This window comes from Sesamum indicum, linkage group LG8 (genome assembly GCF_000512975.1).
Source record: "Sesamum indicum cultivar Zhongzhi No. 13 linkage group LG8, S_indicum_v1.0, whole genome shotgun sequence".
Lineage (NCBI taxonomy): Eukaryota > Viridiplantae > Streptophyta > Magnoliopsida > Lamiales > Pedaliaceae > Sesamum > Sesamum indicum.
In genome coordinates, this window is record NC_026152.1 from 1,835,789 (window position 1) to 1,847,534 (window position 11,746).

At 35.0% G+C, this 11,746-nt stretch overlaps 1 protein-coding gene across 3 annotated transcripts; it reads left to right on the top strand.

Moving 5' to 3' along the window:
- LOC105167416 (zinc finger protein CONSTANS-LIKE 9) lies at positions 1,192–10,017 on the top strand. 3 transcript variants are annotated; one of them, XM_020696165.1, is made up of 6 exons: positions 1,192–1,412; positions 2,373–3,126; positions 5,317–5,532; positions 8,439–8,737; positions 9,190–9,345; positions 9,435–10,017. In XM_020696165.1, exons 2-5 carry the CDS (start codon positions 2,539–2,541, stop codon positions 9,317–9,319), a joined length of 1,233 nt encoding a protein of 410 aa, XP_020551824.1. In that variant the 5' UTR covers positions 1,192–1,412; positions 2,373–2,538; the 3' UTR covers positions 9,320–9,345; positions 9,435–10,017. The 3 variants fall into 3 exon arrangements, with proteins under 3 accessions (XP_020551824.1, XP_011085424.1, XP_020551825.1); XM_011087122.2 differs by having other exon boundaries at positions 1,193–1,412; positions 9,190–10,017; XM_020696166.1 differs by having other exon boundaries at positions 1,199–1,280; positions 9,190–10,017.

The window sequence follows — 11,746 nt, forward strand, 5'->3', positions numbered from 1 at the left end:
AGAAATACCAAAATGTTTGAATCTCGAACTTCTTAGTAAAATATATGATTATTTTGTTTTCTATTTGTTTTTTTTTATTTAACTCGAACTTTTGACCTATTTTTTCTTTTTAAGTTATCGAAAACTCAAAATTATAATTTGACTTTTTTTTTATACAATAGAATAGGCATGAAAAAAGAAAAATTTAACTGACAGAGAATATTCGTACAAATCTGCACGTTGACGTTTCAGTACATTTCATCACGTTTATGTCGTGTCAAAGTTAAAAATATCTGAATTTAGTAAAATTCTAAGAGATAAATAATTTCGGTATAGTATATTGAATTTTTTTAATTAACTTTACCCCCTTAAACTATACATTATCTCACACTTAGGTTTCTAAACTAATGAAATATAATACTTACCCCTGAATTAATTATTTGGACAAAATTGCCCTCATTCCATGTATATATATAAACATCCTATTTTAAATGTATTTCGAAATTTTCCCTTAAATCAATATCAAAGTTTTTTAATTAGAACAAAAATATTTTTAATTATACTATGAAAAATAATTAATAACATGAAATTTTAAATTAAACTTAAAGTAATATATTATTATTATAATAGATACACAATAAATATTAAATAGTGAAAAAATAATTCGATTCATTTAACTAAATTTTTTAAAATTAAATAGTTAATAACTTAATTTAAATAAAAAAAAATTCAGAATAATTTTTTATATTAAATATTTGTTTTGATCATCTAAAAAAAAATTGTATGTATAGTATAAGGGCAATTTTGTCCATGAATTTATTCTGAGGGGTGACGTAAAGTATAATTTAAAAGGGCAAAATGGAGATTAAATATATAATTATTTTAATAGTCGATGTTTAAAAAATATTATATTTATTTAATTCAATAAAATACATATTAATTTTAAATGTCTGTTAGTAGGGTAAATTTCATAAAGAAATAAAAAATAAATATATTTAAGGGTATTTTAGTCAATTTAGGATCAAGGTTAGTTACTCTGACGTGGTGCCGTAGTAAATGGAAAGAAAAGAGATTATAGCTTTTTTCAGGGGCAAAAAAGAGAGAAGTGAAAAAAGTTGGGGCCAACCCCCTTTCTTGTTTCTCTCTCTTGCACTTTTTATCACCTTTTCTTTGTATTATTATATTTACTGAAACTTTTGTCAGAAGTCATAAATTCAAAGCCCTCCCAGAAAAATATCCATTCCCTCAAGCCCCAATCTCACTCTAGAGAGAGAGAGAGAGTGAGAGTCTGTTCTGGAAAGGTCTGATCTCTTTCTGTTGGTAATTATTAGGGTTTTAAGTGTTGTGGTGATTGAAAGGTGCTGAGGAGAAAGTCTCTGTACTTTTTTTTTCCTTCTTCCTCTGGGTTTTGGCTGCCTTTACTGCTAAATCTGGTAAATTACGTTACCTCTTGGGAAATGGGATTGCTCTTTTTGGGGTTTTATGCACTTTTTTGTTTGGGCTTCGTTTTTTCTACTCTTTTTTTTTTTTTAATTATTATGATTATTATCTTTGTGTGTGTGTGTGTGTGTGTGTAAATCCTTGTTCTCGGGTGGTGTTTTGAGCAATTGGGATAAGAATTCAGCTTATAGTTGTTGTACTGTGTTTTTTCAGTACAACGAAATTCTCATTCTGTTGAAATTTTTCATTTTATATTTAGTCTTTGGGGAAAAAAATGTTGTGATTCTTCCATTCTTCAGCTGGGGTTGTTTGTGTGTGTGCGTGTTTGTGTTTTTCTCCTTTTTTCTTTGAGTCTTGGATACTGAATTTTCCATCTTTTTTATGAACATAGAAAACCCAGACGCATTTCCCCAAGTTTTCTCAATAATTTTGGTTATGTGAATACTGTGGAACTGAGATGAATTACTTGTTAGTCTGCCAATTCTTTTTTCTAACCTTTTGGATTGGTTCTTTATTCCGAGCATGTTGGAGACTTGGGGCACCTATTCCTCCTTTTTACACTGAATGATTTAATTATTATTCCTTTTGGCATCTCATAAGTTTTGTCATGATGTATTATTATAAGTGATGCGTGTCAGCAAAGAATTTGTTCTTTAAATTTCTGGTATTAATGTTATGGATCTTCCGTATCGTAAGAGAATTTGTTCCTTCTGGTTTTGGGAATATTATTGTTCATTTTTATTTGTTGAGAAACATGTACTTTTGACCCAAAAGTTTATTGATTTTGGGAACATCTTCTGGGAGGTGATTTTGTAATATTGCACCCTATTCTCGTTAATACTGAATGTGGGGGTAGGATGCATATATAATTCAGGCAATCTTATAACTCATCAATGGTTGTTGCTGCTATATCCTAATAATACTCTTCTTTTTGGTGTCTCCTTTTTTTGCAGATAGTTTATTGCAGAGAATAAAGCACCGTTTACATTTATCAACCCCAAAACTCTTCTTGCAAAATCACCTCTTGATAATCATCCGAGCATCTGCTTTCTGCCCATTTCAATAAATTGACAAGGAATAGTTTGTGAAGTGTGGATTTTTGAAAAGTGTGATTGCAGTATGGGTTATCTTTGTGATTTTTGTGGGGAGCAAAGATCCATTGTGTACTGTCGGTCTGATGCAGCTAGTTTATGTTTGTCCTGTGACCGCAATGTCCATTCTGCAAATGCCCTTTCGAGACGTCACTCGAGGACACTAGTTTGCGAAAGGTGCAATTCTCAGCCAGCTTTTGTTAGATGTATTGAGGAAAGGATATCTCTTTGCCCGAATTGTGACTGGGTGGGGCATGCTGGTTCAAATGTAAGTCCTGCACATAAGAGGCAAGCTGTTAACTGTTACTCTGGTTGCCCCTCAGCTGCAGAACTTTCTGCAATTTGGTCGTTCCTCTTAGATTTACCGTCAGTTGGAGATTCTACTTGTGAGCAGGGGATGGGTTCAATGAGCATTTCTGATAACAAGCCAAGGGATTGTCAAGGTTCCCAAGGAAAGAACAATACTCAAGATGCATCCTTTCTGGTAGAAGATAGTGACCTGAATAACATGGATGTGAATAAAGCAACAGTTTGCATAGAATCATGCACTTCACTTGACCCCAAGTTACAGAATGCGGATCAGCTGGCTGGATCTTCTAACTCTGTTATGCCCAAGGTAGCCATCTGTCTCAATAATTTCCTTTAGCAGCTGCAGGATTTATGTTTATTAGTACACTCGGCATATGTTGCTTCAGTTTTTGTCTCTGAAGGACATTCTTCAGTTCTAGGAATGATGATCTACAATTATGTCTTCTCATTTGACTTAGTTGCTTGCTGATTTAGTAAAGCAGAGGCATTTGTTGCACCATGTTATCATGTGAAACACCATATGACTTTATGTGTAGCTTCAGTACGTCCCACTTCTTTATGGTAATTCGAGAGTTGGGCACTAGTGTCAAGTGCTCTAAGAATTATGAAGACACTGCTAGGTACGGGTAGTAAAAGGAAAAAAGTGGAAGGAAATTCAGAACCTTGACTTGCTGAACAGTTCATGTTTGTTATTTTACTGAATGTCTAATTATCTTTCCTTCTTTTTGTTTGTCTTGACTAGAATTGGATCTATTTTTACACGTAGGTGAACTTGAGTGAATCAGATTTTGTGTTAGGTTAGCAAAAATTGATGACAGAAAGATTACAAGTGGGTGGATTTGACAACATATTAGAAGAGAATCATGCATCGAAACTTTGATATGTCATTGATGTCAACAGTAATTGGAATAGTAACTTTTGAAAATAGAGATTCTTTCGATGCATGTATTGTTAGTAATATCATCTTTTTTACATTATATTCTGACTCCATCTGAATTTGAATGCTCAATTTAGTTCTTTGGGTGGACAGGGGCTGGGCATGCTGGCTTGTGTGTGTGTGTCTGTGTATTTTCTTATATTCTACAATAGCAAAATATTTCTAGAAATATTCTCTTCGAATACATTATTTAACTAAAACAGAGTTTTAGTCTATAACAATTATTTTTAGGTGTACCCTGTTATGATATATAAAGCTAAGTTTCTCATCTACATTTTTGTGCCAATGAAAATAACAAATGAATAATAGATAGTTGTTAGAAGAAGTTGTTACTTGCTACTAACGACAAAAGAAAAAGAATAAGAATGCCAAAATTACTTAAAGAAAAATAGTGAACTTGAGCATGTAGTACTAGCTGTGAGGGGGGGGAACGGGTGAGAAGAAGGAAGAAAAGTACTTACCCTGCCTACAAAGAACGAGAATGGACCTGTCAGAGGGTGCTTAAAGGAAGCTTGGCTTGCTTTGTAGATCCTGACTGTAGAGGGGATGGGTTGAGGGTCCACTTTTCTCTATATATTTCTTGTTCTGTAACCGATAGCTCTTCCCTGGATACGTGACTAAAGATTTAGGGAGTCCTTTTCTGAGCTTCTTTGGTTGCCTATATCTTCAGTGGTTTCTACTCTATGGGGTTGAATATGAAATCTTTATAATCACCTATTTAACTGAAATAAGAAGATTGAACATATACGTAGACGTAAATCTTGTCGCGGGAACAAGACTCTGAATAGGAAATATGGAGTATTATTTCAAAACTAACCCCTATAGGACTTGGTAAAAACTGAAGACTAATACATCCTAAATTGGACTTGGTATAAGAATTATTAGGAAAGATACCAAATACATCACGCTTGAAGTACAATTCTCATTTTGGAAAACAATGTAACAAAGATTTGTCAAAAGGGGAGTATTTTGGGTAGTAATTGATAGGGACATTCTTTTGAGGTGAAAGGAATTCCAAATTTGTCTTTTAGTTTTTTGTTTGAGGCATTTGTTATCTCCATCATTTTCTTGAGGCGTCCGCACTACTGCAGGGAAGATATTTTTTGAGACTGCAGCTATGCAGAAGGGCTCGATTGAAGCATTTGAACTTGAGGACCTTGGATTTTGGGGAACTCGTTGTGTAGGCACAATATGTTCATGTTGGAATTGTATTCTTTTTGACTTGTTAAAGATGCAAAGATTATCACATATAATGCCCCCTCTAATTTTTATAAGCTAGACCCGATCTCAACAGTCAGTTTAAGGTAGAAGTTAAAAGTGGAGATAATTTGATGAATGACAATATAGGACCATCAACAATGATAAAATTTTAAATTAGTATACCATGATATTTTCTTCAAAGGATGACCACAAATATGTAGAAAATAATGCTGTTTTTTTGCATCTTTAACTCATTAATGATAAACCCAGGCCTAAAGGAAGAAAGGTGAGAATGACGAGTTTCTAATCAAAATCTTATTGGCACTGAACTTTGTAAGTGTTTTATCCTTTCATGTGCAGGTCTTCTTACCTGGAGAGAAGGGGCCTGTTGAATGTGAGGATGATGGTTTCTATGATGAGTTTAATATGGATGAGGTTGACTTAAGTATTGAGAATTATGAAGAACTTTTTGGTGTAGCTCATAATCCTGAAGATCTTTTTGATAATGATGGAATTGATGGATTATTTGGCCTGAAGGACATGTCTGGATCTGACTGCCACGGTGCTTACCCTGAGGTATTATCTTGTTGCTTCCACTGCATATTACCTAACTTGCATAAAGTAAAGGAGAACCTTATTGCTCCCATGTGAATTGTTTCTGAGTTAATGTTATGTAATATTAGATCCTTACTGCTATGTTCACTTGTTGAGTAAATTATTATCTTTCTTATTTGCCAATGGGAAAACTCATTATCAGCAAACTACAAAAATTCAGAAAAGCTGCTGTGTGCTTCTATGTTAAAGTTGATATTTTTCTTGAAACAAACTTTTTAAGAGTGTTTACATGAGAAAGAACAACAGCATGTTAACTGAGAAACAAGAAAACAGCGTTTTGTTTCCTTCACCCTTCCTGGAGCACAAGGAAAATTTCCTTGGATCCATGCCCTAGGGCATGAAGATTATTGCTGAAGTTGCCATCAGCCCAAATGTCGGACTTGGTATTACCCTTGATGTGGTATAATTTCATCCATCTATACTTTCCTCTTGCACAAAGCCAAAGGTTGGTTATTGCCTATCATCTTTTCATCCTATCTTGATTTATTCCATCTCCAATCATCAATACCTGTTTCTGTCCCATTTTCCTCATCTTTTCTTGATATGAAGCCATGGCTTACCTTTCCATAGACAACTAATTGGAACCCTAAGTACTATTTCACAGCTCATAAACTGCATAAACAGTCTAGGTTTCTCTACACATTATGGAGTTTTGACTTCGGATTATCTAATTGCTGAAGCACATTCAGCATTAAACATCTCTCTCTTTCTCTGGGTGAGTCTGAGCATGTGCCTTCACATGTCTGTTTGTGTGCTCCCCCTTAGATTGAGTAACAGAGGTGGTGATTGGCAGGCCTTGCCTTCCCTAACCATTTGAGTTATTTTTTTGTCTTGTCTTCACAAAATATATTGCTTGGTTTTTTCTTTTTCCTTTTTTTCCTTTTTTTCTTGGGGGGGTGGGGTGGGATGTGCTCTTGATGCCTATTAACCAATCCGATTGTACTTTGGGAAGTGAAATTGGATATGTTGCTGAAATCATATCTAGATGCATTCTTAGCTTTCCATTTTTTAACATTCTGTTGGGCAGGATGCATCTTTATTTTAGGAACTTGCATATTTGCACATGTTTTAGTCAACTAAACTAAAAATCTTAGTCCTTTAACCTAGTGCGCTGAGGTTAAGTTTTTCTCTATTTTCATATAAACGAATATAGAACTTTTTCTGCTTAAATGATCTAGTGTTTATTATTTGAAGGACGGCGTATCTACGCTAATTTTAGGCTATAATGTGCTTACATATATTTGATTATGTAAAAGCTATACGACCAACTAAAAAGAATGTACCTCTAGAACCAGCTTTTGTACCAATTATTTGTTTAACAACAATAACTAATTTCTGCCTATAATATCAAATGTTTGTTTCTGAATCAATCATCATCTGAGTCAACGAGCTCAAGGAAGTATCTTTTTTGTGTAACTTTACAAAACAGATATCTTCTTAAGGAAGGTTGCAGGTGACTGGCCTTGATTTTCATAAAAATAATGTTTTTCTAAAGTGCAGGGAGTGATTTTGGTAGTGTGGGCAGCGTTTGGGACAAAAGATGAGTCTTCTGTTTGGTTATACTTCTGGCTGGATGGTATTAAGAATACTCATGGTCATGGTAGATGAATACCTTGTCTTTTCTGCTTCTTTTACAATGATGAACGTGGACATGAGGTTCATACACCGAGCCAAGGGGTCATGGGGATAAGGAAATGGAATGGGTGGTGTAGTAGCTTGGGCTTCCCTACTTCTCCTGTCTAAAATGGAATAAGATACTGAACTTTTGTGAAATATATACCTTAAAATATGTCGAAAAGGATGAGTCAATTTAGTCATTCACAATTGTTGCCATTTCTGTTGACGTTCTTTTACTGTTGGCACAAAATTCATGATCTGTCCATGGCTGAACATCTTCTTTTATCTATCTTGAGATCCAAAAAAGAAAAGAAAAATAGTGAAGAGGGTTTGTTTTTTTGAAACAATCCGATATCCTAGTAGTTATCCGCGGACATTCTTACAATTGAACTATAAGTCTTGCTATATTATTTCGTCTTTGTGGTTTTCCATTTTCAAGAATCTCTCAAGAGGGATTGAGCTTGAGCATCTTAGAATATCAGCGGCTGCTTGGTGCAAAGTACTTTTGTGCGAACTTTGCTTGAGTTGCAAAACTCATTTTTGTTGCATTTCTTTTCTTTTTCATTTTCAGTAACTCCGATGTTTTTTTAAAAAAGCTTTTGACAATTTGGAGTACTAAGAATTAATAGATTTGTAGCCAGGAGAATATGTATTAGAGAAGCAAGGTGAGTTTCTTTTCATTATCTTCTCAATAATGATGCAGGAAAAGTAAAGGCATAATAGAGGCTGGTCCACACCTTCATCTGCTGATGCACAAGATCTTGTTGCACTTATAATAAGCTCTATCATTTAGTCCAGAAAGAAGAAATCAATAATAAAAACTGATGCGGTTTTATCCTAGCTTATGGGAGACACTAAGCCCTTGAGTCTAAGTTACAATTGTGCTTCAACTTAAGTTTCATCCTAGATTAGCACGAAATTTGACTCGAGAGTTGTGATATGATAACTGGATCTACTCAAAGACTGATGTCAACCAAACTTTGTCAATATACTACTCATATATTCTTGACACTTAACCTATTGGCATTGCTCTGCATCTTTTCTTTTATTCCATGCATAACTTGATTGACTAATCGCAGGATAAAAGTTCTAAACCTTCTGATGCTTCATCTTTGGCATTGTAAGGTAGTTTTCACTTAATTATTAACAATCACCAATACCTGTTAGTTTTTCATTATGGTTTTTAACTATGATCTTGTAAAATAGTTGTCTCATAGAAATGGCTAATGCACTCTGTTTCTACTTACTAGGGATCATCAGTTGGAGGAATGAAGATGCAACCAGCATGTAGCAATGCAGCATCTGCAGATTCAGTTGTCAGCTGTAAGACCGAACCCAACTTGTGTTTTACAAGGCAAGCACACTCCAGCCTCTCATTTTCTGGCCTTAATGGAGAGACTAGTGCCGCTGATTATCAAGATTGTGGAGTGTCTTCAATTGTAATCATGGGAGAGCCACCATGGGGTCCTCCAGGCCCTGAAAGTTCTATTCCCCCCTCTAGCAGGAGTGATGCTGTCATGCGTTACAAGGAGAAGAAGAAGACACGAAAGTAAGATTTTCGGTTTTCACTCAATCATTGTCTAATTTGTTGAAGTTAAGGTGAACAGCAGGTAGTTATTTGAAGTTGACTTAGATGCATTTACCTTCTTCCTAGATGATTATGCATTTAAAATGTCTTTCTTCCCACGTGGATTGTGAGCCATCAGATCAGAAAAAAATAATGTCATAATGTCTAATAATCATACAAACAAGTTGGGCTGCTACCCACATGGATTGCATCTAGCTTCCGTTAAAGTAGTTAAAGTCACTTTTGCATCTGTAATACCATATACAATCAAGTGGTAAACTGATTGAGGGGGCACTGGCACCATGCACAAAGGGAATAAAACAATGCTTTGTTCTTATGTAAGTATTACCTTGATTCCTGGGGTTGGGGTTGTTGAAGTTGTCATCCTTCCTTTCCATTTAAAGTACCTTACAAAAATCTAATGGATATAACAGATTCGAGAAGAAAGTAAGGTACGCATCTCGCAAGGCAAGAGCAGATGTAAGGAGGCGGGTAAAGGGACGGTTTGTCAAGGCTGGTGATGCGTATGATTATGATCCATTGAGCCAAAGCCGAAGCTGCTGAGTAAAATCTCCAGCTCTTCGATTAAGGAAAGGAGAGATCAACACTAAATTGGGGATACTAAATGAATGAATGCATTATTTGCCCTTGCGTGACCAATTGTCTGGTTGTGTTGCAGGGGTTAAATTGATATTTTCATATAGAGCTGGTTAAAAGCAACTGATTTCTCTGTTTCTCCTGCAAGTCCTACATACACATATTGATCATGCCAAGAAAGGAGGATATCTTACTACGTTGCCAGCTAGAGTAGATTATTACTGCCTATGAAAGGGTTGAAGCTAACATGGTCGGCCATCTCTTCTAGGTACAGAATCCGGTTGTAACTCTGGCCGGTATTCTTTGATCTAATATGTTTCTGTCTCTTCCTGCTACTCCTGGTATCTCTATCTGGGTGCCAAAAAACTGTGAGATGGCAAAGATTTACCATCTGAAGATTCGACCATTGTTTGGACATTTCTGAGATCAAGGTACTCCATGTCCGGACCTTGGGTAGCGCGAATGACTACATAACGAGAAAAGCTTTGTCCAAAAAACAGCAGCATTGGTATTGTATTCTATTCTTTTCGTCTTCTTCAGTTAGTCTGGATAACATGTACAGCATAAGTTCATCCGATACACGTTAGGATGATTGCAATCTGCAGACACTTTATAATTCCCATCTTAACTTATTCATTGTAAATGTGAGGAAAATTTGGTACTCAGATTGGTTGATTTTTATCTTTAACGCTGTTATGGAAGCAGAGACTGAAAAGAAAATAAGGTGGTTGTGGTTGCATAATGATATGATGATTTTACCTATGAGCGTGTAGTTGTATTTTCCATCCTCGTTATTGGTGGGATCCCAAATGTTGTGTATGGGGATAATATGCAATGTGGTTTATGTCATTCTATTCAAGTACCCTTGATGTCATTCTACTCAAGTGGGTAGGGGTAGCCGTCTGGTTTGGGACTCAAGATCTTATGTTGAGTGGGAGGTGTGTAAAAGAAAAAGAAAATTGGTATTCATTGAGGCATACGTATCTTTTCACATTCACATCACTAAATGCCATTGCTGGCTGCTACTAACATCATCAATGCCTAAAGACAGCGGAAAAGCAAGAAATGGATGTAAAATATACGCCAAGCACTCTTTATTTTCTTGTTTAGTAAAGGTTTATAAATGAAAAATCAAAGGTATAGATAACACTGGGGCAGAAGAGACGACAAAGTAAGCAGCACAAGCACATGAAATTCACGTGTCTCTCTCTCTCAGTAGTGCACAGACAGACCTCAGACCACTCCTCCTCCTCTGCACTTATTTCATCATTTACATATAGAGTTCAATTCAATGCATACTTCACCCCACACTCTTCTCTCCATCCTCCCCAAAACTGCACCAATTTCCCATAAATCCCATGCCCACCATATCTCCCACATCAACTTGTACTCATATCAATCATCAAATCTACGATTTCATTATATATGATTCAATCCGTTCTAATTTAATAGTTAAGATTGAATGTTAATGTGAATTTTTGAATTCTTATCAGAGCATTTGCTGAGCTAAATAATACATTCTAATTCGTGTTTGTCGATTCCTAGATGATTAGTTCTTGATTCTTAGTAACAATTGTGCAGATCATGACCGACATACATGATGCATGCACAATCTTCTTTGACGGGTTTGTAGAGTACTATTCCTGCTTTTCTATTTTAAATCACCATCTTCTACATAGTTCAGTAAATTATGTTGTATATGGGTATAAACTCACACCAACACTATTGAAATGTGTTCATGATTGGGTGTATAATAGTATTAGTCAGCCGTATTTGTTTTAGGTGACAAGTATTTTTCTAAGCGATTTTAGTACCTTTCCTAGACAGACTGCGCCGAAAATATGATACAAGCGGAAGGTGTCAGTGGCCAACCCCGCTTTCAATAATTTATCTACACCAAACAACGATTTTTTACTCTCTTTCTCTCTCTCTTAATAAATACAAACATTTTTAATTTAGATTGAGTTTAGTTAAATCTAAATCAATTATATAATAAGTGTGTTATGATTATTTATTTTCTTCACAAATAAGAACATTCTAACCTAGATTGGCTTTGACCAAACCTAAATCAATTAATTAGTAAGTGTAGTACACTTGCTCTGTGACTGGTGAACAGTTAAAAAAAAATGATCAATCACATGATAAGTGTATCATACTTACTATAAAATCGGGGTAAAAGTTTTCCAAACAAATACATGCAAACTTTGGAGCCTTAAGTTAAGAGAGCGCGGGGATCAATTTATCTAAAAGATTTTTAAGTTCGTATATCTTATAAGATCACTGATTTTATGAAATATTCGTTTCTTAGAGCTTATAAAATTTAAAAATATTTGGATAAAATAAAATTAATTGAACCTATAAGATATTAGTAATACTGATTTTCTAGATAATTTG

Coding starts and splice junctions, on each gene's coding strand:
- LOC105167416 (XM_020696165.1), top strand. CDS start 2,539: ATGGGTTATCTTTGTGATTTTTGTGGGGAGCAAAGATCCATTGTGTAC. Junction 3,127..5,316: donor CTAACTCTGTTATGCCCAAG/GTAGCCATCTGT, acceptor TTTCATGTGCAG/GTCTTCTTACCTGGAGAGAA. Junction 5,533..8,438: donor GCCACGGTGCTTACCCTGAG/GTATTATCTTGT, acceptor TCTACTTACTAG/GGATCATCAGTTGGAGGAAT.